The sequence below is a fragment of the Chiloscyllium plagiosum genome, chromosome 6 (genome assembly GCF_004010195.1).
Source record: "Chiloscyllium plagiosum isolate BGI_BamShark_2017 chromosome 6, ASM401019v2, whole genome shotgun sequence".
In the NCBI taxonomy this organism is placed as follows: Eukaryota; Metazoa; Chordata; class Chondrichthyes; order Orectolobiformes; family Hemiscylliidae; genus Chiloscyllium; species Chiloscyllium plagiosum.
Genome location: NC_057715.1, coordinates 21804330 through 21832314, shown reverse-complemented (window position 1 = coordinate 21832314; position 27985 = coordinate 21804330). Strand labels below are relative to the sequence as shown.

Genomic DNA, 27985 nt, shown 5'->3' with positions numbered 1-27985 from the left:
AACAAACATTTAAAATGCCATATTCTTCCCCATTTATCAAGGCTTTAAGAATTACAAACCTCCCGTATGTGCCTTTAACACATTCCAACAATTTAATTGAGAGATTTTTCCTTACCAATATAGCCACTCCCCTACTTCTGATATTAAATGATGAAAAATAAACTCGGTCAAAGCCATTATGCTGTAATTTCAGATGCTCCTTGTCATCCAAATGTGTCTCCTGTAACAAAGCAATATCCACCTTCTCCTTTCTAAGACTCAAGAGTACCTTCTTCTTCTTAATTGGTGAGTAACTTCCCTTGATATTCCAGGTACACCATTTAATCAAATCATTAGCCATAATCTTATGCAATTACTTTTAAATTCCAGAGATGAAGAACCCGAACCACAAATTGCTGAGCCTTTATATCGCATGGTTCACCAAATATAAGAACTACATAAACTAAAACCACTACATTTTACAAACATACAAAATTATTAAAAATAAAAACAACAAAAACCAGAAAACAAACCAACATATAAAGCACCAATAGCGCTAAGTAGGAGAACTCACCCCCTGCCCGGAGGGGGCAACTACCCGTCCCGAACTGCCCATAAATAGGCATCTAACCATCTCAACCACCTTCACTTCTCTAGCTAAAGCTGCATCGCAAGCACAAGCTAAAAAGAATAAACACCCCATAGAATATCAATATGAATAAAAAAACATTCTTTTATAAAAAAAGGGGGAATAAATACCCCACCCATCCTTTGGTTTGTCCTAACTTAGAAATTTAAAATTTACATCTTAACCATCGCCAGATATAGTTCGAACCAAATTATTATCAATAGAGGAAAAAAAAGGGGAAAAACAAAGCTTCAACCGGATTTCCTTCATTTCTTTTACAGAATGATAAATGCATACCCAAGCAACAATATTTATACATACTACAATTGTTTAAATTAGGTTAGTTTGTCCACAAAGTCTCTTGCCTTCTCCGATGTGTCAAAGAGATGCATGGATCCATCTAAGGTGATCGGAAGCACTGCCGGATATCTCAGGGAGTACTGAATCCCAAGCACCTTCAATCTTCTCTTGACACCATCATACGATTTTCATTTCTGGATCACCGCTGCTGAAAAGTCCTGAAAAAACATGATCTTAGACCCCTCATAAATTAGGGCCTTTGGATCCTTCCCCTGGAGTCTGGAAGCCTCCATGACTTTCTCCTTATCCCGGTAATGATGCAACTGCATCAGGAAAGGACGAAGGTTTTGACCCAGACCTAACCTCCGTGCTGCGACCCGGTGAGCCCTCTCTATCTTCAATCCTCTCATGCCAGTCTCCAAGTCAAGGAATTTTGGAAGCCAATCTTCAACACATTCCGCAGGCCACTCACCCTCCTTACCCTCAGGCAGACCGATGATCCGAATGTTTTTTCTCCTGCCCCTGTTTTCAAGATCATCCACTTGGTCACGTAAATTACGAACCTGGGTCTTCAGGGCTTGGATCTCTTCCTTGAATGAACTGGCATCAGCTTCCACCACTGTGACCCTGTGCTCCACCTCATCCGTCCTCTTCTCCAGGTCTCCCAGCTGCTGCTCATGCTTCTGCAGCATGAGAGAGACTGGAGCCAGCTTCTCTTCAATCTGTTTCCCCAACATCTCGCGAGATATCGAGAGCTGATTCACCTCGTCCTGGTGAGTAATCTGCTCTGAGGCTGCTGCAGGCTGAGCTGCAGGCCTGGCCTCAGATGCTCCTCCTCCATTTTTAGGCATTTCTGGACAGCTGAAAATACAGGTAAGTCAATTTTTAAATGTTTCTTGGGGCTCCACAATCTTTCCAAAGCCCCAAGTAATCCTGATGACCTGGGTTGGGTGGGTTAAAGGACCATCCTGCTCCTGCTGCGTTGCGAAGCTATGCAGTGTTATCTTCCCAGATCGCCGCCATCTTAGCTTCCCCCCTCTGTACTCTTTCTAAAACCTCCACATCCTTTTTGGAGTCTGACTACTAGAATTGTACGTAATATTTCAAGTGTGGCTTAACTAAATTTCCACACAGCTACAATATAACTTGCCAGTTTTTGTACTCTGTGCCCTAACTGATGAAGGCAAGCGTGCAGTGTGTCTTCTTGACCACCTTATCCACTTGATTTGCCACTTTCAGTTAATTATTGACCTGTACGTCTAGATCCCTCTGTATGTTGCTGCTACTAAAGAGTTCTTCCATCTACTGTCTACTTCCCTCCCACATTTGGTTTTCCAAAATGCATCTCCTCCCATTTGTCCAGATTAAATCAGGGTATCTTCAGTGTAATGTTGTCACCAATTCTCTTCTGCTGAGCTGGGGGCCTTGCTTGTAAGTTGTGAAGATGAAACACAAATATGCCTCCATCAGAGTCACTTAGGCAATAAAATCTGTTACCGACTCGGAACTGCAGTTAACACCATAATGACATGAAGAGTAGGAGACGTGATTGTCTCCAAATACAATTGCCCCTGATTGCCTAATGCTCCACTGCTGGCTATATTATATTTAAGAGTGAGTGTGGCTTTAGATTAGTTTAAATCATCCCTTACTTTATATTCCAGCCACCAGTGGTGGGATAATTAAAATCAGGGACTTGCATAAAGCAAGATTTGGAAGAAGCAGGGATTTTAAAGGTATGTGGAACTGGAGGGGATTGTAGAGATAAGAAGGGACAAGGTCATGATGCAGTTTGAAAGTAGCAAGAACGAGAATATTGAAGCTGATGTTTTGCTGGTCTAGAACCAAGGTTAGCCACTGAGCACAGGGTTCAAGGATGTATGGAGCTTATGGCTGAACTATCATTGTGTAAGGCGAAGAAAAAGTCACATTGCCATTTTTACAGTGAAAATCAAACACTGAAATGTGTTTTAAAGAAGTAGAGCTTTGATCCTTTCACACAACAGATTGTGACCCAGATTTTCATCATGACAGAGCATGTATCTACTGTGGTAAAAATGTCATAAGAATTCAGGAATCCCATGCCCCAAACCGGCCCCAGAACTTCCCATTGTCACAGGGGAAAGATTGGGGTGAATCAGTAGTTCAAGCATGGACATTTCCAGGAGGTAGCTGACTCTTGCAGCTTCCAATGAAATTGGAGTTTTGGGTCGGGGATTGTGGAACCCGGAATATGAAGTTAGACCAGATAGGAGCAGGCGTGTTCTCAGTGCATTTCCTTGGAAAAGTTGGGGTCCCTTACCTTTTCGTGAGGCAAGGTACATCTTTGGATCTGATTCTGAGACACACTCGGGGAACGTAAGTTGCCCTTTCGTGAAGGTAAATCAATATGTGAAATTGTGAAAAACAGGCATGTGTTTAAAAAAAATGTGCATAAATACATCTTTTTATTTGTTCATCGCCAGCTTGAAGAGCCATGATCCAAGTGGCATTTTGACTGGGCTGTTAATCCAAAGACCCCAAGTAATGTCCTGGGGTGCAGTTCAAAGTGTTATATCAGAAGGTAGAATTTGAATTTAATTTTAAAATGTGGAATTAAGAGACTAATGATGGTCAAGAATCCATTGGGTTTTTTTGGGGGAAAAAACCCATCTGATAAACTTATATCCTTTAGGAAAGGAAGCTTTCATCCTTACCAGTCTGGACTACATCTGACTCCAGACCCACAGGAATGTTGACTCTTAATTGCCCACTGGCCAGCCATGCCCTTATCCTGTAAATGAATAAAAGAAAAGCTACGTCAGCATTTATTACGTATTCCTGATTACCCTCAAAGTGGTGGTGACTTCTTAAGTCAGTGTATTGCTGAAGGTGTAGGGTCATCTACATTGCTGTTAGAAAGGGAGCGCTGGGTTTTTGACCCACCATCAGTGAAGGAGCAGTGTTAAAATTCCATCAGGATAGTAAGTGAGTTAGTGTATGGTGGTGTTTCCAAGTACCTGCTCCATTGTCCTTTTAGGTGATAGAAAGCATGCATTTTGAAGGTGCTATCAAGTGAACTTTGGTGAATTTCTGCAGTGGATCTTATAGATGGTACAGATTGTTGCCACTATATGTCAGTGCTGAAGGGAGTTCAAAGTGGTAGATTGGATGACGGTCAATTGGATTGCTTGTCAATAGTGTTAAGCTTCTTGAGTGTTATTAAAGATACACCCATCTAGACTAGAGGAGAATATTCCATCATACTCCCAACTTTTTGCCCTGTGGATGGTAGTGAAGTATTCAGAAGACAGGATATGAATTACATAGTCATAGAGTCACACTGTATGTAAACAGACCCTTTGATCTAACTAGTCCACGCCAACCATCTTCCCAAACTAAATTAAAAGGCATTTGGTTCATATCCCTTCAAACCTTTCCTATTCATGTACTTATCCAAATGCCTTTTAAATGTTGGGACTGTGCCTGCATCCACTACTTCCTGTGGAAGTTCATTCCACGCACAAACCATTCTGTGTAAAAAAAGTTCCCTTCATATCCTTTATAAAACTTTTTCCTCTCACCTTAACAACATACCCCCCAGTTTGGAATTCCCCCACCCTGGGGAAAAGACCCTTGCTCTTCACCTTATCTATGCCCTCTCATAATTTTACAGAACTCAATAAGGTCACTCATCAACCTCCTAATGAAAAACAGTCAATCCTATTTTTATAACCCAAACTCTCCATTCCTGGCAACATCCTAGTAAACCTTTTCTGAATCCTGTCCAATTTAATGATGTCCTTCCAAAGCCGGGTGACCAGAATTGCGCAAAGTACTCCTGAAGAGGCTTTGGACTACTTCTGAGGAGTTTTGAATGCCATGGTAGATGGACAGAGAGTAGGACAGGAAGTATGGGGGTGTGGTATTGGGGCTGGGTACGAGAGCATAGATTGGGATCAAATGCAGTGAACCTCCCATTTGTGACCTTATGATTAATGGAAGGTCTTAGTGAAGCAGGTTGGAGGTGATTGACTCCCATGCAATACCTTGTGGAATTCTTGCAGTGATATCCTGGCACAGAGAAGATTGACCTCCAGTAACTGCAACCATCTTCCTTTCTCCTGGGTATCTCCATCCAGTGTAGAACATTCCTCCCAATTCCCATTGACATTTACTGGGGCTTCTTGATGCAGTACTTAGTGAAGTGCTGGCATGATATCAAGGCCAGTCACGCACACCTCACTTCTGGAGTCCAGGTCTTTTGTTCATGGAAGGACCAAGGTTATAATGAGGTCAGGAACTGAGTGGCCCTGCAAAAACCCAAACTGATCATCAGTTAACAGGTTATTGTTGAGCAAGATCCACTTCGTTACACTTTTGAAGATTCCTTCAATCACTGTTGCTGTGACAATGAGTGGGATTGTCAAAGCTGTCATGGAACTATCCAAAAAACTGTGGTGTTTTCAAAAAAGAGAAATGCTACGTATTTCAGCACTCCTGTTGATATAAGCCATTTTAGGATTTGTGCTGCATGACTCATTTCCTGAGCTATCATTTTCACCATGTGGTACCTACCAAGTGAGCACTTTTATGGACAGCTCCGACTTGTTTGTGGAATAGAAATGTTTGTTTACATAAGGGGTAGCGCACTTAAATGAAATGTTTGTTTCAATAAGGGATTATTTGAAAGATATTCAATATTTTGAATATTTTTGGCACCACTGAGAACGTGTTACTTTTTCATTAGTGATGTAATCAGTTGTCAGATAACTTTATTTTCTGACAGCATGCCTTCTGAGGTAAGTCCAATCTAGACACTAGGTAAGCTGGCATAGAGAGGGAACTGCAAAGTGTTGTGGGTGAAGTATATTTTGGCATGAGTTTGCACTAAATTGGCAAATGGGTTGTAAGGGTCTTTGGGGATGATTGAGTTCATAGACGTAAGGGGGCACCATGGTAGATGGGCAGAGAGTAAGACAGGAAGTATGAGAGGGGTATTGGGGCTGGGTACAGAGGCATAGATTGGCATCAAATATGAGAGTGCAGAGCATCAGAAAAGATGGATTGGTATGAATGGGTCACAGAAAGCATGGGGTGAGAGAATGTGTTTTTGTATCAATCTTTATTTTAAAGTTTGAACACATGCCGGATTTTCCAGACCTCTTGCTGCCCAGTCCAACTCAGGAACTGTTGGCTCCTTTTCTTGGCAGGTCACCTAGCCCAATGCCCAATCCTGCTCATGCACCCACACTGATTTTGTGAAGTGTGAGTGATCCTTTTTAAAGGCAAGGTCCACCGATCTGAGATTTCTCCCGCCTCTGATCACCTGATCCAGGGACAAAGTCAGAGCCTTTGGGAATGAGCTACATCAATTATTGAATTGCAACAATGTTTTGAAACTAAGGGAATTGGTGCCAGCTTACAAAACAAGAACAACAGTTTTCATAAAGTGGAGAAAACACATTATAACCAGGTGAGCCAATTTGGGGAACATCATCACTAACAGTTTATTACGATTTGATGCAGAAATCATTTTCTATTTACTGAGAAACCACTAAACAAGAATCTTATTTAAACAGTGCACTACAACAAACAGTCTGCTGCCTCAACAAAAACAGAGCCTTCAGAAACAACAGCAAATAGACCTCCCAGCAAATGAAGCTACAACCAAGTCTCTTGATAAAAGCTGGAATTGCAAAATAGAGTGAATAGATGATCTTGCATATAACATTTGGAGTTTCAATTTCGGTCATGTACAGCAGTGATTTGGTAATTTCCCCCTGTCACTCATCTCCATTCCAGTTAGGACTTAGAGCATCCTTGAAATCATCCTTGTGAGAAATGTGTACAGGGACTTACTCCTGGGAGGAAGGTGTTTGGTTTTATTCCAAGGCCTGCTGTTGGTTTCCTGTAGGAGGATTCCTCACTCCATAAGTTATAGAAACAAAAACAGATATGTTTTGAGCAGAATACAGTTAGGGATAGCTGTTTGGCCTTAAATGAGAGATATTCTATATGCAGGAGGCCATATTTTGTTCTAATATATTTTGTTAACAAATAAGACAGAGATAAAAAGGGAAAGGGCATTGGAATTATTACTATTTCCCCGTGTTTTCAAGGAGAGAAGTGAGATTGAGCTAAATTGGTAAAATTTGAAAAAAAGTAAAGCTTTCATTTTTAGACATGATTTACAAGTCCAGTGTCCAAAAATGTCTTACAGTCAATGTCTTATGTTTTAAATGTAGCCACTGTTGTTAGTGTAGAACTCATACTTAGTATACTTTGTAGCTTTGAATGAAAATAATGAATTGTATCTTTCTGCTCTTACCAATTTTCCCCAATCCACCTTCGGAAATATCGAAAGGATGCCTGTGAGGGAAGTCCAAAGGACACATCCAGTTCAGATCACATCCCAGCATTTAGTTCTGTACAGTTAAATATCAGGGCTGCATATACAAATCTTTGAACATTGGATACTCATATTGCAACATGGAATTTAACTAAGAGAGCCATGTAAACTTGCCGATCTGAATACTGATTGCCGCAGGGTCACTTAAAACTTCAGTTGACACCATGTGCCATCATTCCTTTCAAAACAAAGGACTTTGACTCAAAATGTGAACAATTTTGTGAAATACAATGGATCATCCCAACCTCAGTCAGAGAGCACAGGTAATGCTTGTGTGTGCAATCACTCAGAAACTGAGCTCTAAGACATTGTTGAACTTTTTTTCCAAACCAGATGAGAAAATGGGCTTTTGACTAAATGCCCAGAAAATTAAGATCCTCTTACAAATACTCTGTGACTTTTAGCATTCCTCTTATTGCCACCACCCTAAGTAACTTAGTGACTAAGCTTAGAGGGTAGTCATTCTGATTTTAAGAAAGCTTAACGGTAAGGGTGACCATTTTGTTTCACTAAGACAATTTAAAGTTCCTTTCAAATTTGACATGTGCCCAGAGAGAACATTTGCTTCTACAAGGTGGCAGTGTGCAGTGGTGTTATTAGTTTGGAGGGGAGCAATTTGAAACTATCAGTTGACAATGTCATACCTGATAGGTGGAGACACAACACTGAGGTGCATTGAGTTTTATGCCGAGCTCTCAATAATGTTTTAGCATCAAGATACACATGGGTGATAAAATTAAGCCCAATTTATTGGTCTCCAGTGCAAGACATTTGCAATGGTTTATGTCTATTCTCTGCAGACGTCTGCATCAACATCGAGCCGGTACAAATAAAAGCAATTAAAGATCCAGTCATGTTGATCACAGTTTTATTTCAATATATTTATAACATTATATTGAAACAATTGTATTGAGTGTCAATATTGAATGAAAAACCACAGTATTAAAATGCACTGTGTGCTTAGAAATCTGCTTTACTCCATGCCAAAAAGGTTCTTATTTGCTACCCATTGCCCTACTTCATGTATACCATCTTTATTAGATAATTTAAGTTTAGCAATATCTCATATTCCAAATGGCTGGTCAGTCACATGTTATTCTGGAGAAGAATAAACTCCAAGCTTATACAGATAGGAAAGTAAATATTCAAAGGATATGTTATGCCAGAAGGGAACCGAGAAAGAAAAATAATCAAACTAACTGTGAGCTATCCCCTGACTGATCTGTTCAATGGTCGAGCAGCTTTTAATGCTGAATAGGAGAACTCGAGATAATGAAACCACTCTGCCCTTAGCACCTACTTTAATTAGCTGTCTGTCCCCATTTCAATAAAAAAAAACCTATGGGACCCTTCAGCACATTCATTGAAGCATGTAAGACAGAGCCGAATTAACACACGCCGCATGAAACCAAAATTAAAAGAGTTCGCTTCTGGCTTGGAACCTCACATCAAATAGAACGACACATCAGAGGCTCAGCTAAAGTCAATGGTGAGAAAATAGAGAATGGGGAGCCTGTGTTCACATTACCATCCAATGCTTGTGATCTGTGTTCTTGTCAAGAGAGACAAGCCAAAAAACGTGTACAGGCACATTATGGTTGGGCCATGAAATGAGGTTTTTCTTTATCAGATACTCAGAAGTTTGTGTAGTTATTGCTGAAAGATGACCTTAAATGGACTGGCAACCTAAATTTAAATAAATAAGTTTTCATCATGGTGTATGAGCCAGAGAAAGGTTTATGGAAGAAGGCGTTCAATGGATGGGTCCAACCCCAGGATTAGAAATTTACATGACGGCACCTGCCCACTGTATCTCTTCTCATGTTTATGTGGTAATGAACAATTGAAGATATTTGGGGAGACTCGAGAACCCTGTGGCAAGGTTCATTCGTAGTGGAGAAAGAAACAGAAGGATATGCTAATAGGATTTATTGAAAATTGTGAGGAACATTAACATCATCGTAGACTGGTGGTTCAAATGACCTATTTCTCAAAAGACTGGCTTTTTCTATGTAGTACCTTTCAGAATATCCCAAACAGCTGTACAGGAATGAAGTCCTTTTTGAAGTGTAGACATCACTGTCATTTGAAAATGCAACAGCCAAGTTGCAAACAGCAAGTTCCTACAAACAGCAATGTGATAATAATGATGTTTGTTTAATTATTTTGATTAGAGATAAACATGGCTAGGATACAAAGGATACTCCCCCTGTTCTTGTTTGATGGTATAATTCACATTCAGTTGAGAGGGCAGCTGAGGCTTCAGTCTGTTATGTCTTATTTGGAGTTAAAAGTGCTGCCTAATAACCCTGACCAGTACTAAGTTTTAATTTAAAAAATGGTATTTTACTATCCATCCTTCCAAAATAATGTTCTTATACTCAATCTTCCAATGTTTAATGGACCAACGTACAATCTTCTGTGGTATTGAGCGTCAACTATGTGTTGTCAGTTTACTTCAGTTTAGAGAATGGTAGAATTGTTAACCTTCAAAATAATTATGGATGTCATACTACACCAGGTTAGACACCTGACGAAGGGGCTATGTACCGAAAGCTAGTGATTTCAAATAAACCTGTTGGACTATAAGCTTGTGTCATGTGACTTCTGATGTTGTCCACCCCTGTCCAACACCGATACCTCTACTTCAAGACAATTATTTACAGAAAGGGAAAATTTGTTGCCTTTCCTTTCCTGATGGTTGCTTCAGTTCAATGTTAGAAGTCATTTGAGCACAGGTGAGTTCCTTGGCTGCAATGTCACAAAATTTGCACATTATGTTCCATACTTCCAGAATTTAAAGAGCTGTCTTAAAATTCCATCATAGCTTTGCCTCTTTACTATTTCTGTAATCTCCTTCAAATGTACAATCCCTCTCCACACTGTATTTGCTCCACCATTGATACCAGTACCTTCAGCTACACAGGCACAAAGCTTTTGAATTTCAGCTCTCAGTTTCTTCAGTTCCATGCATCTCTCATACTTTCAGCTTCTCCTTGAAATCCACTCTCTGACCAAACTTTCAATCATCTTCTTCACGCCTTCTTATTTATCTTGTTATTGATTTTTGATGAGTTACATTACTGGGGCCTTGGAGATTTTTCCATTATTAAAGATGCTTACATAAGTGCAAGTGGTTGCTGCTATCATCATTCTTGAAGTTCACATCCCAAAAACGGCCATTGGGTGAGATTGTGGAGCTTTATTGATGTCTTTAGTTATGTATTACAACAGGAAAGATGAACAACAAAAAAAAAACCTCATCACATATAAAGTACAATGACTTATAATCTGTGCCTTGACTTATAGATCTCCCTTTGAAGTAAGCCTCTGGAATTCTCTCCCTAAACTCGGTGATTTGTTCTGCTGTGGAGACAATGATGAGCCTTGAGCAGCATATCAGTGCCCGATGAAGCAATGATTATGTTAGCTTCCAAAAACTAAGTTAGAGACAAAAAGACTGCAGATGCTGGAATCCAAAGTAGACACACAGGAGGCTGGAAGAACACAGCGAGCCAGGCAGCATCAGGAGGTGGAGAAGTTGACCTTTTGGGTTGAGACCCTTTGTCAGGATTGGGGAGGAGGAAGGGAGCTCAGAAATAAATAGAGGGAGGAGGCTGAGGAAGGGGGAAAGGTAGGTGAGACAGCGATAGTTGGATGCAGGTAGGGGATATATTTTGATAGGTAAATGGGAAGGGTGGACCGGATTGGTGGGAAAGAAGATGGACAAATAACGTTAGGTCAAGGAAGTGGGGAGGAGAATAAGGGCTGCATATGGGATGAGGTTGGGGTGGGGAGATAGTGAAGCTGGTCAGGTGGGAGGTGGAAGGGAAGGTACGTGATGATGCTGTAAAGGGAGCCAGGAGATAGGTGGAAAGGTTATTTGAAATTGGAGAACTCAATATCAAGTTCCTTGGGCTGTAGGCTGCCCAGCGGAGGATGAGGTGTTGTTCCTCCAATTTATGGTCTGATTCACTGTGGCAATGGAGGAGGCCAAGGGTGGACATGTCGGAGGGGGAGCGGGAGGGGGAATTGAAGTAGGCAGTGACCTGGAGGTCAGGCTGGCCATTTATGGCCTGGCAACAATGCTTGGTAAAATGGTCACCCAGTCTATGTTTGGTCTCACTGATGTAGAGAAGACCACATTGGGAGCACCAGATGCAGTCGACTAGGTTGGAGGAAATGGAGGTGAATCACTGTCTCACCAGGAAGTACTGTTTGGGGCCTTGGGTGCAGGTGAGGGGGGTGCTGTATGAGCATCTTTTTCAGTTGCAGGGGAAAGTGCTGGGGTGTTGGAAGGATTGGTGGAGACTGTGGCATGAACAAAGGACATTGACATGGTTGAAGTGTACATAAAAATGAATAAACCTCTGTGTAGTTATTGGAACGAGGGACAGGTGGATCTCATTGAGTATGAGATCCCTGATTAGGGCTGCTAACCTGGGCCGATTAGGGCTGCTAACCTGGGCCAATCAGGAAGTCTTGACTGACAGATATAAACAGGAGTAACAAGGCTTCTGGTCACTTTAGCGACTGGCTCTGAGCTTGCTGGTCAGAGTCCATGTAAATAAAGGGTGAGTTGGTTAGGGGATACCGGCCTCCATGGAGTTATTTCACTTTGTAACAGTACTTGATGTCTACCTATATAAGAAAAATAGGCACAACAGTATCCAGGCTAGTACTGAGCCATTCAGTTACAAATTGTGGCCCGATTCCGCCAGTATGGCATGCTGCAGGTCACATATATGCCATTGGTCACAAGCCTTAATACAGTGACGACATCATGTGAATGCCTCTTAACGGTATATTGGGTACTTGCCCTGAGATATAGCATAACACTATCCACCTACTTTACCTCCTGTAAGACTTCATTCAAAACTTACAATTTTTAATCAAATTTATCTGAATATTTCCTTATGTATATTTGATTTCAGATTTTATTTTGGTAATGCTCTTGTGAACACCTTTTGACATTGAAGGCATAATATAAAGCACGGTTTTGTGCTCCAGGTTGAATGTGAAGTATGACAGGAGCTGTAATGAAATATAAATCTTGTGATATACAATGTGACAAATTGATTCAAGACTTAATTAACAGAAATTTATAGAATCAATTTGTCATTAAAGCAACTGACAGAGGCATGATCCTTTTACACTCAACATATTTAATCTGCTTGTTCACTCCTATTTGATGGAAGGCTGTTAACATAATATGCTGCCACATGATATTTTTAGTTTCCAATTTATCCTCTAGGCAATTAGCATATGTATTAGATTGAAAAAGGAACAAACTATAATCTGAAGGAATGAGGGATTAATTTGATTGAACAGGTATGCTACTGACAGCCCTGAACGTTTCTGCAATGTTGGAAGTTTCAATTTTTTAGCAGGAGAAGTTGATGCTCAGTGGCACTGCTCATTTATTGAAGAAATAGTTTACAACATTTGCAGGCTACTGATTTGTTTGGATACAGTTTTTTTTGACAAAGTGACAAATTATCATTACTTGAAACAGTGTTGAGAATTCAACCTGCAATCTTCTTCCTGACCTCTCCACCCCCACCCCACTCTGACCTATCACCCTCACCTTGACCTCTTTCCACCTATCGCATTTCCAACACTCCTCCCCCAAGTCCCTCCTCCCTACCTTTTATCTTAGCCTGCTGGACACACTTTCCTCATTCCTGAAGAAGGGCTTATGCCCGAAACGTCGATTCTCCTGTTCCCTGGATGCTGCCTGACCTGCTGCGCTGTTCCAGCAACACATTTTCAGCTCTGATCTCCAGCATCTGCAGACCTCACTTTTTCCTCCTATTCTGGTTAATGTACCTAGTCCTTCCTTGGAATATTTGACTAAACACTCTTCCACACTGGGATTTAAGAGAGGGCACGAAAAAGCACTGGCAGGTAAAACAAAGGAAAATCTAAAACCATTTTAGAAGGCATAAGTTCAAGTGGATAATCTGGGAAAGAATAAAGCCCTTTATTGGACCAAAATGGTAATCTGTATTTGGAGCAGGAACATGTAGGTGAGGTTTTAAATGAGTACTCAAAGATTCACTGCAGAGAAGGTATATAGGCACATTATATAGGAATAGAGATCATGGCCCAGAACTGTAACACACTTGAATGGGTGGCACAAGAACACCCTCTTATCATGGGCTTGTTTAATATCTTTGAAGATTTTTTGTGATTTCAAGAATTAAGACAATAGTTTTTTTTTGCATTTATCAGTCTTCAATCGGGGATATTAAGTACTGAGGAGATGTAAAAAAGACTTAGTGGTAATAGCAAAAATATCAAATTAGATGCTCATGAGGCTTTCAAAGGTATTGACAGAAGCATAAGTCAAACAGTTTAAGGAAAGAGGATTAGAGACTGGACTGTAATTGCCCAAATTTGGTGCTATTGATGGATAAATGGAGAAGATATCTATGTAAGGCTAACGATGGAAAATCAAAGATCAGAAATTGGGACCTAGGATCTAAAGAGGTTGCAGAGGATATGAAAGTTGTAAATGAGATAGCAGTACTTGTCTTTGTAATTGGCAAGAACAGGAGTGCTGAGGAAGCAGACTATTGCATGGAACATGGTGAAGATGTGGTATTTTGAACAGATAAGAGTCTGTGTGAAGTGGATATTGGGAGGAGAAGTCAAGTTTAGAATTAAGACAAGAAGGATATATGTTTCAGTGTCTTACATTCTGAAAATCTTCAGAAAACAACACCATGGATTTATTCACTATCTTATACCCAATTAAGAGATCATTTGTAATGGAGGTACAAATGACAAATATCACTAATTCAAATTGTCAAGTCAACCTTCCTCCCTTTTGCTATATTGGATTATTTGCTAGAAATACATCAACATTTTTAGAGATCAGGAAGAAGTTCAATATTTTTGCTGTGTTTTATGATCTCTGGTGCTGAGGCAAAAAAATTGCTTGTCATTGAAATCACATGAAAATGCACCACATAATGTCATAATAGATACAAATCTTTATTGCTGTCACAACAATGCATTAACCAAGATGAATCTGACTCTTATTTCTCGAACTATTTCTACCATCTCAAAAATTCTAATCATTTCAGTTAATCAATTAGATAACATTTACAGAAGTATTTATCAATACCACACGTCTGTTATTATGATTGTATGTGTTGCAAGAGTGCACACATAGCGACCATAACTCAGTAAGATTAAGGTAGCTATAGAAAAGGTGAAAGATAGACCAGAGGTAAAGGTTCTGAATTGAGGTCTCGCTAATTTTAATATGATAAGACAAGGTCTGTTTAAAATGGACTGGAAGCAGCTACTTGCAGGAAAATCTCCATCAGAACAGTGGGAATCCTTCACAAAGGAAATAGTGAGAATGCAGTGTCAACATGTTTCCATAAAGTTGAAGGGTAAGACTAACAAGGATGGATGGTGACTCAGTGGTTAGCACTGCTGCCTCACAGTGCCAGGCACCTGTGTTTGATTTCAGCCTCAAGTGACTGTATGGAGTTTGGACATTCTGTCTGTGTCTGCATAGGTTTCCTTCATATATCTGGTTTTCTCATACAGTCCAAAGATGTACAGATTAGGTGGATTGGCCATGGGAAATGGAGGGTTGCAGGGGAGATGGATGGGGTTGGGTGATATATTCTTTGGAGGGTGAGTGCACCGCTTGATGGGCTGAATGACCTGCTTCCACACTGTAGGGATTCTAACAAGTTCAAGGAATCCTGGATGTCAAGGAAGACACAGAATTGGATAAGGAGAAAAACACAAAGCAGGATTAAAGCCATGTCCAGTAGTTTAACAGGGTTTGGTGCAGAGACCTTTGCAGGTTTGAATTTTGTTTATGATCTAGTCATGAATGTAGAAGATATGATCAATAAGTTTGCAAATTATACAAAAATTGGTGGTGCGGCAAATAGTGAGGAGGAAAGACTTTCAGTCTAGGATGATATAAATGAGCAGGTCAGACAGACAGAAGTGTGGTAAATGGAATTTGGTCCCGAAAATTGTGAAGGATATATTTTTAGTGGACGAACAAGCCAAGGCAATACACATTGAGTTGTAGGATCTGTGGAAATACAGAAAGTCGGATAGTACTGCTATGATTAAGGGCTCAAAACAGTGGATGCCCTAGAGGAATATAGAAGGTGCAGGGAGTTACTTACAAGACAAACTTTGAGATTTAAGAGGGGGCACGAGAAAACACTGGCAGGTAAAATAAAGAAAAATCGAAAACCATTTTAGAAGCTATTAGTTCAAATGGATAATCAGGGAAAGAATAAAGCCCTTTAATGAACCAAAATGGCAATCTGTATGTGGAGTAGGAACATGTAGGTGAGGTTTTAAATGAGTACTTTGTTTCTGTGCTCACTGCAGAGAAAGTATATAGGCACACTGTACAGTATAGGAATAGAAATTATGGGTGAAAACTGTAACATACTTAAACAAATGTGCATGGAGAACGAGAGGGTATTAAGTGTTTTAGCAGGCTTCAAAGAAAATGATTCCCCAGCCCAGATGATATATATCCCAGGCTACTTGAAAAGCAAGGTCAGTGTTTGCAGGGACTCTGACATTAATTTTTAAATACACTTTAGCCATAGGAGATGTTCCATCTCTTATCATTCTTTAAGACATGTGATCGGGTGAGAAAACCAGGAAACTGTAGATGAGTGCATCTAACGTCACTGGTAGAGAAACTATTGGAAAACGTTTTGAGGGACAGAATTAATTTTCACTTGAAGTAAGGATTAATTGGCAGACTTTGTTAGGGAAAGATTATGTCAAATAAATTTAATTGCTGATTTCGAGGATGAGGCTAGATGTAGAGATGAGGGTAGTGTAGTTGATGGACTTCAGTAAGACTTTTTGATAAGGTCTTGCATGGGAGACTGCTATAAAAGGCAAATGCCAATGGGATCCAGGGCAATTTAGCACATTAGTGGCAGGAGGGAGAGGGTAGCAGTTGAAAATTGTTTTGGGGATTAAAACCTAGTCCAGTCGTTTGACAGGGTTTGGTGCAGGAACCTTTGCAGGGTTTAAATTTTGTTTACGATCTGGACATGAATGTGGAAGGCATGATCAGTAAGTTTGTAAATTATACAAAAATTGGTGGTGCAGCAAATAATGAGGAGGAAGTTCTTGCACTACAGTATGATATAAATGAGCTGGTCAGACAGATGGAAGTATGGCAAGTGGAATTTGATTCTAAAAATTGTGAGAGATATATTTTTAGTGGACGAACAAAGCCAAGGCAATACATGTTGAGTTGTAGGACCCTACATATAGGCATACAGAAAATACAGAAGTTCAGATAGAGCTGTGTAAATGTTCATAAATCCTTAACGCAACATGACAGGTAGATAATGTGGTGAAGAAAGTATATGGGATACCACCTTTATTAGATGAGGCATTGAATTCAGGAGAAGGAAGGTTATGACAGAGCTTTGTATGTACGTTAGGCCACAACTGGAATACTGTGTGCATGCATTTCTGGACTCTGCACTAAAGGAAAGCTGTGTTTGCTCTCAAGAGAGTACAGAGGAGATTCAGCAGGATGCTTCATGAACTGGAGCATTTTAGCTCTGAATACAGACCAGGCAGGCTGTGTTGGTTTTCTGAGAACAGTTAAGGCTGACGGAAGCCTGAGTAAGGTAGATAAAATTATGGGCGAGATAGATCGTGTAGCAAAGAAGAAAACTTCCCATTTGTAGCGGCGTCAATAACCGGGGGGGGGGGGCGTGCAGAGATTTAAGATAAGGACAAGAGGAGGAGTCAATGGACTTGTGGTATTATCACTGAACTGTTATTCCAAGAACTAGGTAATGTTCTGGGGACCCAGGTTTGAATCCTGCCATTGCAGATGGTGGAATTTGAATTCAGTAAAAAAAAATGTGGAATTAAGAGTCAAAATGAATCTGTGACTGATTGTAAGAAAAGCCCATCTGGTCCTTTAAGGGAAGGAAATCTGCCATCTTTAAAGTTATTGCCTATATGTGACTCTTAACTGTCACCTGAACAAATTAGGATAAGCAAAAAGTGCTGGCCTAGTTAGTGAAGGCCTCATCCTGTGAATGAAATAAAAAAAAAGTTGAGAGGGAATTTGAGGAAAAATGCTTTCACTCAGAGGATTTTGGGTATCTGAACCTTACTATCTTGAAAGGTTGGTAAAGATGGGAACCTTGAGAACATTCAAGAAGCATTTAAACAAACTCTTAAAATGCCATAGCATTCAAAGCTGCAGGCTAAGTGCTGGAAAATAGGATTAGAGTTGATGGGTGCTTAATGGTCAGCGTAGACACGACAGGCCAAAGGGCCTTTTGATTTAGTTTGTAATCCAAAATAGTGCCGGATTTTGATGACAAATCACTTTTCACTGTATTCTTCTAAATGCATGTGACAATAAAATCATTCATTCATTCAATTCTGTAAGGCTCAGCAACTGTATCAGGATTAGTGTACTGATGACATCATTGGTTTGTTTCCATATTCTTCTGTAGCAAAGACACATTTCCATTTATAATTGTTGGCATTATGTTCTGGAATTTTCTGAGTCTCCATCCTTCTTCCCTCCTTTGAGATGATTCTCAAAAATGTATTGTTTGATTAAACCTTTAGTCACCTATCTAAATGGACTGGATTTTCAATTCTGGTTTGGAAATTGTGAAGCAGCGAAGATTCCCACTTTGTCAACCTGAACCCATTATCTCCTCCAAAACCTGCCATTATTTCACCACCTCAGAGCAGAGGTGAATAGAGTTCTGGTGTGCCACCTTTTGTAAGCAGGCCTGAGACAGTGGCAGATGTATGTGAGTGCTGAGATGAGCTACATATTAGGAACATTGGCCAACTCCACACTTCATTCTTATGTTTCGTAACTCACTTCCCCAGCCACCCATACCTTCATCCATTCATCATATATCTTTACCCTTGGCTTTTCCTTACCCTTTGTATTATTACTTTTCTTCTTTGCTCCTTAATACTTCTATCCCATTGCATGAAAGGACACATTCTAGTCCCATTGAAAAGAAGCAGTCACATTTCCATACATGGACACTCAATTATTAAAAACAAATGAGCATCCGTTCAAGAGCCATGTCCATGTTAGATAATTCTATTAAAATATTTTTAAAATTGTCAATAAAACTGAAACAAGTCCCTCTGCTTATTTCAATGCTACACAGTAGTTGAAACTCAGCCAATCATTCCTAATGGGCTCAGCTGTCAAAACAGGCTGGTGTAGTTCTCGAAAAAAATCAAGCATCAGCTTGTTTGATATTTTTTTCCTAAACGGCGCTAGATGATTAACATTTTCTGAGTCAAAACCCAGTAAACATTGAAATAGTTTAGATCTTGACATGAGAATACCATGGCATTCTTTTGCACATTTCCAATGCATGATATTAATTTTTAAAAAGAAAAAATGTACTTCAATAAATCCTAACACTTCCATGAAATGCTGGTAACTGTAATAATCAATTTATCTTTGTCCACCAAAGCTCTGTGATCAATCACTGCAGTGGAAACATGTCTAATATATATGACAACATAACACCTGATGTTATGAAAATGTTTAAAACTTATCCTGTCAGAAGGTTCCAAACTCCTCAGCAGGCCTCCCTCAATATTTCTAAACTCGCACTGGGCAGCTTTTCTAAAAGCTTCAAAAAACTGACAGATCTGTTGAAAGTATTGTGAGACATGAAATGCAAGTTCCTCTTATGCCTCTCAATAATAACCTGAACATCACAAGATATGCATGCAAAGTTGTAACCTGAACCTAACCTGAACCTTTTCCTGCTGATGTGAAATTTGTGAGCGAGCTATTTTCAAGGAGGAAATTCAAATTTACATTTTAGATTTTACTGACTCCTGCATCCATTTCCAACTATTTTAGGACAGAAAGTTCAGCTCGATATCAATAAAAGTCTTAATTTTTTTCCGATTATATGCCTTGAATTATTATATTGTTTTAAAGGTGCTGTATAATGACAAGATACTCCCTCTTGCCAGCCTTTCGTTTCAAGAATATGCAAATTACAGAGTTGATGAAGAATATATTGTAGGGCAGACCTCCAGAAGAGGTAATTAACTAGTTGGTACTCTTTTGGTGTGGGTTTGGGCCTTTGCTTTGAGATGTAACTCCCCACTGTGGTGAGGATTTCGCTAATACAATGAAACACCATTGCATTTTCAGTAGACCTTTTAGCTCCTTTTGCAGACTATAGAATGAAATAATTATTGGCTGTAGCTCCAGGCCTATCACAGAGGTCATCGCAGTGCACAGAAACAAGCTTGTTTTTGGCATCTGAGTGCTATTACCTGCCAGAAAAATAATTTCCTACTTAACAACATACCCTTGGGAATTCCCCTACTTAACCACAGTGGGGGAAAAAAATCGAGTCGTGTCTGATGAAATAAAAATCTGTGGTGTAAAGACTGACCTTAATTTTCCATAAATTATGAAGCCGATCCTTATGTTAAGTTGTTTCCAAAAAACAGGTTCAATGTTGGCTCTGTTGCCTGCTGCTATTTTAACATGTACAAATGATCTGAAAGAATTCTTGAAATAATTTAAATTTGTAAGTAAGAATGCTATACACAGTAGTCATTTCTATCACCACATGTCAGTAGGTTTGAATTGTAGTTTTCCAGTTGGCAATATTGCTATTTTAATGATTAATTTTAATTCCTGCCAAAGAAACAATTCCTCACGGGTTAATTTTTTATATATCTTCCACAGGTCGAATACCAAACAGTGCAAGACATGCATTTATTTATCACATTTCACAACCACAGGACATCCCAGAACAACTTACAACCAATTAGGTACTTCTGAAGTGTTGGCACTGTTATAATGCAGGAAATTCAGCACCAATTTACACATGGGAAGCTCCCCAGAAAGCATACCATAATCTGTTTTAATTATAATGTTGATTGAGGGATAATTATTAGCCAAGACAGGCCTTTCTTCAAGTTGGTGCCATGGGATTTTTTACATCCATATTAGAAGGGCTGTAGTTTAACGTCTCATCTGAAAGACAGCATCTCTGATCCTGAGTTTATGCTTTGAGTTTTACACTCAGGCTCTGCTGTAGGACTTGAAGTTTGTCATCTTCTTACTTCATAGCAAGAGTGTTACTAACTGACACAAAGTTGGCTCTCAGGTATCATATAAAATCACTACACAGTGATGTTGATCATCTGCCTTGTACTACATGCTGAAAAATATTCTTACTTTGTTTAATTTCTGTTTTATTAATGACAGAAGAATCAAAAAAGCTGTTTCATGCATGAATAAAAAAGAAGTATCTTGAAAATGATTTTATTCAGCAGTCTAGTCCTAGGTATAAGCATGAAATTTTGGAACTTATCGTTCATGCACTGGTAATAATTAGCCACTACATTGTGGTTGAAGAAATTGGCATCATCCTCAGAATTGAATGCACTTAATACCTGCTGTTTTTCCACATTAAGTGAAGCATGTCTCGATGTTTGACTGGAAGATTGTTTTCTCTATTTTGAAGATTTATTCTTCGGTTGTCAAGATAGAATGCAAGTCAGTTAAAAAAATTCCATTCTACATTACTCATGTTGATAAATATTTTTTAATTAAATAAAGTTTCACCTCTGAATCTCTTACCCCGAGTAATTAATTTGAGATTTTCTTTGCACTGGGAAACACCTGACTTATTATTCGTTCGAGAAACCAACAGCACAGAAATAGCATCACTCTTTATTTGTCTTATTTGATGAATGTGAGAGCTTGTTGTTCAGAAATAACTTGCTGTATTTGCCTGCACAATACATTATTAGTGCCTTAAAATTAATTCAATGGCTGTTGATATCTCAAGAACGTGAAAGAAGCTACATAAATGCATGTGCTCCTTTTTTCTCTTTTAAAAATAAACCATTTAATTCCTTGAAAAAGGAGGGCTGCAAATCCTTACAGAAGTATTAAAAGATGTATGTATAGGAAACATTTTTTTTTAAAGTAATAAATATCCAGACCATCTGTTGTAATTTGGATTGAGTTCCAGTGTAGCATGATACAGCTCATTCTCACTTCACACTGTCTGGTGCACACTTATGGCTTCTATGCAATAGATTTGCTATTTAATTATAGCTCAGAAACAGACAATTCAATGCATCAGGTTCATGCTATTGTATATCGGCTATTCTGCACCCATATTCATCCAATTACTTATCGCTCATGCATATATGAATTCCAGAAAGTCATACAGATGTACAGCACGGAAATATACCCTTCAGTCCAACCCATCCGTGTCGACCAGATATCCCAACCCAATCTACTCCCACCTGCCAGCACCTGGCCCATATCCCTCCAAACCCTTCCTATTCATATACCCAGTCAGATGCCTTTTAAATGTTGCAATTGTACTAGCCTCCACCACTTCCTCTGGCAGCTCATTCTATACATGTACCACACTCTGCGTGAAAGAGTTGCCTCGTAGGGCCCTTTTATATCTTTACCTTCTCACCCTAAACCTATGTCCTCTAGTTCTGGACTCTCCTACCTCAGGGAAAAGACTTTGCCTATTTATCCAGTCCATGCACTCATGATTTTACAAAGCTCTATAAGGTCACCCCCTCAGCCTCCAACGCTGGAGGGAAAACAGCACCAGCCTATTCAACCTCTGATAGGAAGGAGACCAGAATTGCACACAATGTTCCAACAGTGGTCTAACCAATGTCCTGTACAGCTGCAACATGACCTCCCAACTCCTGTACTCAATACTCTGACCAATAAAAGAAAGCATACCAAGCACCTTCTTCACTATCCTATCTACCTGTGACTCCACTTTCAAGGACCTATGAACCTGCACTCCAAGGTCTCTTTGTTCAGCAACACTCCCTAGGACCTTACCATTAAGTGTACAAGTCCTGCTAAAATTTGTTTTCCCAAAATTCAGCACCTCGCATTTATCTAAGTTAAACTCCATCTGCCAGTTCTCAGGCCATTGGCCCATCTGATCAAGATCCCGTTGTACTCTGAGGTAACCTTCTTCACTGTCCACTACACCTCCAATTTTGGTGTCACCTGCAACTTACTAACTACACCTCTTGTGTTCATATCCAAATAATTTATATTGTCACAAAGCTGGCTCCTTTTTATGAGGGATACTGTGTCCTTTATTTTTCAGAGGGGTCATAAAACCCTCCAGCTCAGAGGTGACTAGTTTGGTACAAAGATGAAAAAGTATGTTGAGAGGCCTTTTGTTTATATGTAAACCGATGAGACTTCAAGCCACATTGGTCATGTTTCAGAAGTAACTTGTATAATGAAAGGGGAGTGGTCAGCTGTCTAGCTGAGCAGTTCAGTCCAGAACTAGTAAGGAGTTCAGCTGTCTGGAAACAGGCTGTGAAACTCTCTCTCTCCTTCTGCCCTTCTAACTTCAACCTGTTTGTTCCAAGCATTGTTCCATTTTTACTGTCTTTAAGGGGGTTTACTTATTGGGACTGTTCTGTATATTCTGAACAGCATAATTAAGTCTAGTTTGGATAGACTGAGTTCTGTCGGGGTTCTTTATTCTTTGTGTTTCATTGTATAATTTTGTGAATGAATTTTTTTCTGTTTTAAAACCTGGTAGTCAACCTAGCTAACATACTCTGGGCAATTTTAACTGTACACTTACCAAAACAAATTGCAAACTTATGGTCTGGGCTGCCTGCTCAAGAATGTTTTGAGTGGTCTGGCCTAGTCCATAACAATATAAATGACAAAAAGCAATAGACCCAGCACTGATCCTTGTGGCACTCTACCGGTCACAGGCCTTCAGTCTGAAAAACAACCCTCCACCACTACCACCACCCTCTGTCTTCTACCTTTGAGCCAGTTCTGTGTCCAAATAGCTAGTTCTCACTGTTTTCCATGAGATCTAACCTTGTTAACCAATCTCCCATGCAATAAGTTCCACACTTTTGTCACTATCTCCCCCTCTCTGTCTGAAAATGATTTCCCCCTTCATTCTTTAATTTGTATGTTAATGGTTATCTTATATTGATGCTCCCTTGTTCTGGACTCAACATCAAATACAGGTTCCTCACAACTAGCTACTTGGATTTCTTCATAATTTTAAAGATTACTCTCAGAAGTCTTTTCTGTCTTGTATGTTCCCGTGGCATTAAAAGAAAAACTACCCAGCATTATATGTATTAGTAATTTCCATATCTATTTATTTCCTTTCTGCAATTACTGCAGTCCTTCATAGTCTTTTTAAGAAGTTTTAAATTTAATTTAATTTCAATGTTGCAATTGTGGGCTGAACAAAATGCTGTGTAAAAATAAATGCATTTAGTCACTGTTTTTAATTGCTCTAGAAATTGACCCCAATATTTTGCATGTAGCTTTATGGCCTTAAGCACTTATGTTAAAACTTACAACTTATGTTTTTTTTGTTCCTGTATCCGGTGTATTTTCATATATTCCAAGGATTAACTGCGTTTTATTCCTACTGCTGAAGTGAAGCAGTGAACATGTTGAAATTCATTTGCTATTAATGCAACGACTTTGCAAAGCTGTTTTATCATCTTTGGTGCAGTCCTCTATAATTCCTGAAGTTGGTGTGATCTGCAAATGTTTAAAATTTGGTGAGGAACAATGGTCATCTAGGAATAAATCCCAAGAGGCAACTTTCTTCAGTTTTCCCATATTGAGAAATATTATTTAAGTCTTAGCTTTTATTTTCTGTTTTTGCAATCATCCATCAATCCATTTAGGTGTTTGGCCATGAATCTTTAATGTGACTCTTACCTAAAACTTTTTGAAACTATAGATTTATTACATCTGTTTTCATTGCCCTTGACTATGTATTATGCTGCTCATTCAAAAGTTCAATAAGGTACATGCTGTCCCTTTACATATCAAGGCAGATTTTCTTTGAGATATCCTCCATCTCTCAATGCTCTGTTCTCTGATCATTGTGCACGTCTTTTACCATCTATGTTCCTATTGATATTAAAACAACTGGTTTAAGGTTCTCCAGATTAACACTTTTCTATCCTGCAAGATGGCAATTTTAGTTGCTATTTTACAGCTCTCTGCCACTATTTATTTTCTGTTGAATTTGAATATACACTCATTTCTCATTATTCACTGATTTGCTACCTGTATAACCATGTGCTCACGAGGTTGGCCCCAGACCCCATCTTTTTTCTCTCATTGATTCATACATCTGTTTGATATATAGGAGAGTTAAATAGGAATGGTATACACAGTTTTTGTTATCTGTGGGAAATCTACCCCATCCCCTGCAGACAACAAGGATTTGATGGATACATACTACTGCCTCTGTTATGTTCTCCCTAGTTTCTTTGACTAAAAACTAAAGGGAAGCCCTATATTTATATCATGACTTCTGCAGCCACAGAATGCCTCAGTGATTTATAGCATTTCTTTTTGTTGTATGGAAGGAAACACAGTAACACAGCGAGCTCTCACAAACAGCAATATGATAAAGAGTAGATACCCATAAGTGCAGCCGATATGGATCAGGGATCCTCTTGAGTTGGTTCAATTTGCAGTATCAACTTACATATACACAAACTTTATATATCCCTGACAGCTGAGATTTGAGAATTTAATCTTTCCTCACCTCCCACTTTCTCCTTAACTCTGTTGCAATGTAATGCATTGTGTTGTACTTTATTAATGTTTTCTGTAGTTTTGCTTGGTGAAGAACCAATGTAGAGTGCTTTCAAATTATTTTAAACTGAGTCCATTGTGACCAGTGCTTTCTTCTTGTTCTTCCTCACTTATTTCTCACCATGATCAAGTCATTTTCTTGGCTGGCCAAGCAGAGCTGTTTTGAGTTTCTTAAATATTAAGTCAAAAATATCTTGGACTCTAATATACCATCCCCTTGCCCCACACCCACCATTCAAAGTCTCTCTATCTCAGTTTAGTTATGAGTAGTTCATTACTTTTTTTCATGTATTTGCTTACATATTTCTCCCTTTCATCTACCTGTTGGTCTGCAGTGTAACACTCCTATTGCAGAACTGTATTTATCTCTCTGCACTTTTATTTTGGTGCATGTAAATTCTCTCTCCATCTCTTTATTAGTCAGTCCTTTCTCTCTCTACTTTCATTATTTTGTCTCATTAACATTGACACTGCCCCACCCTTTCTCCCTCCTCATTAATTTATGTTCCATATCACCATTGCCATTATGCCATCAAAAACCATGTGAGAACTGTTCAAACACTTGTGTTTCATGATGGGGACTAATATTAGGAAGAGAAAATGCAACCGAAAAGCAAGATAAAATAAGGAAACCAAATTGCACCATAATAAATTATTCATAGATAATCTTATCTCTATCAATGATATATAGCATAACTCATACATATTTGTTTTAGACATAAAGACTCTTAAGAAAATGCATTTAGCTAATTTAACAAAAGTTTAGTGAAGCAATGAGTTCAATGCATGTTTGCCTTAAACTAATGATAGGTCTTGAACTTTCTAAATTAACATTTTTATAATGCAATGTTAGTAATGATTTGTAGCTCAGATTGGGGTTCTGGATATAAGTTTGCTCGCCGAGCTGGAAAGTTTGTTTTCAGATGTTTCGTCACTAGGTAACATCATCAGTGAGCCTCTGGTGAAATGCTGGTCATACGTCCTGCTTTCTACTTATCTGTTTAGGTTTCTTTGGGTGGGTGACGTCATTTCTTTTTCTCGGAGGATGAGGTCCAAATCGATGTGTTTATGGAAAGAGTTCCAGTTGGAATATCTGTCGCGTACATGTCTGTGTTTGGTTTGTCTTAGGATGGATGTGTTGTCCCCTGTTAAAGTGTGTCCTCCTTCATTTGTTGCTGATGGCTCATTGAAATAATAAAGAGGAGGAGAACAACAACAAACTGCCATCCTAGATGTCACAGTAGAGTGAACACTCAGTGGAGAACTTCAAACCTAAGTCTACAGGAAAGCAATATACACAGACCAAATACTTAACTCCAGAAGCAAAGTCTCAACACTCACAAATGAAGCTGCAATAGGACGTTATTGCAATGAGCCATCACACTCTGCAGCACCGAGGAACTACAAAAAGCAGAAGAGAAATATCTACAAAGCGTATTCAAGAAGAACGGGTACCCATAAACACAGTCCACTGATTCCTCTGCAACAAACCCAAACAAGCAGACACAAAGTGCCCAGAAACCCTAGCCACTTTATCCTACATGAAAGACATCTCGGAAATGACTACTCAGACCTTTTGGCATCATGGTAGCCCACAAACCCACCAACACACTAAAACAGCAACTAATGAACTTAAAAGACCGTGTACAAATAGCAAACAAAACAAATGTCATTTACAAAATACCTTGCAAGGACTGTAACAAACACTACATTGGACAAACAGGCTGAAAACTAATCACCAGGATACATGAACATCAACTAGCCACAAAAAGTCATGGCTAGTTGACTTTCACTAGTATCCTTACATAAAGATGAAGAAGGACACCACTTTGACTGGGACAACACATCTATCCTAGGACAAGCCAAACAGAGACGTTCACGAGAATTCTTTGAAGCATGGCATTTCAACCAGAACTCTGTCAATAAACTCCTTGATTTGGACCTCATCTACAATCTTCTGAGAAAACGAAATGACATCACCCACCCCAAAAAATCTAAACAGATAAATAGAAAGTGGGACATATGACCAGTGCTTTAGCAGAGGTTCAGTTATGACGTTACCAAGTATGGTGACAAACCGTCTGTAAACAAACCTTCCAGCTCAGCGAGCAAACTTATATCCAGAACCTCAACCTGAGCTACAAATCTTTTCAAAAATCATTTTACATCCATTTCGGGGACTGATGTGTCTTTGCTTAATGTCTCGTCAAAGGACAACATCAGTGACAGTGTGGTAGTTCATTAAGACTAAAGTCTCAACTTATATCATATGATCAAGTCTCTAAAACCCAAATATCTTTGATAACTGTGGTTTGCCCGATGCTGTCACTGGTATGAACTTTTCCAAATTCATCAATGACATTGCCTGAATTCAGATTAGATATTTTCAGGAAAATGTATGTCCTGTAAGAGCAGAACCAGAAAGCCAAAAGTTTGGACAGTGAAGATTGTGGCTCTAAATAAATCTTTGATTTAAATAGCCTCTTATCCCAACCTAATAATGTTGCAAAGAGCCTTTATTGCTGTTATTTTTGAGATGCGGGCAGTGTAATTGTTTCGTCCAGGGTAGCAGCTGATTTTCCCAAACAGTGAATAAATTTGATGATTCAGTGATGTTGGCTGAGGGAGGAATGTTAGCCAAAGAACTGGAGCAACTCTGTTTTTTCTTTTATATTAACATGAACAGCTAGTCCAGAGGGGCCCTGCATTTACTCACTGAAATGTCTGTCGGGATGAACCAGGATTTAGTACAACTATTTATTTTTCTTAATTTGGTGGTCATGAGGATTTTTGATGCAAGAAAGACTTTCATTTTTGCAGTATTTTTTTAATGATTACAGGTTGTCCCAAAGTGCTTTCCAAATGATGATGCAGAATAGGGTGGCATGATGGTTCAGTGGTTAGCGCTGCTGTCTCACAGCACTGGGGTCCTAGGTTCAGTTCCAGCCTAGGGTGACTGTCTGTGTGGAGCTTATACGTTCTCCCTGTGTCTGTGTGGGTTTCCTTCGGGTAGTCCAGT

At 39.3% G+C, this 27985-nt stretch overlaps 1 protein-coding gene across 10 annotated transcripts in view; it reads left to right on the top strand.

Annotated features, from left to right (window-relative positions):
• The window catches only part of LOC122550511 (protocadherin-9), a 700876-nt gene that overhangs the window by 224883 nt on the left and 448008 nt on the right, over nt 1-27985 (top strand). The window contains exon 3 of one of the 10 annotated variants that reach the window (XM_043691352.1): nt 20044-20154. The exons of the other annotated variants lie outside the window; for them this stretch is intronic. Within the exon in view, the coding sequence (XP_043547287.1) occupies nt 20044-20139 (96 nt within the window). The 3' untranslated portion in view covers nt 20140-20154. Of the gene's footprint in view, nt 1-20043; nt 20155-27985 lie in introns of those variants that run through there. 10 annotated transcript variants of the gene reach the window in all.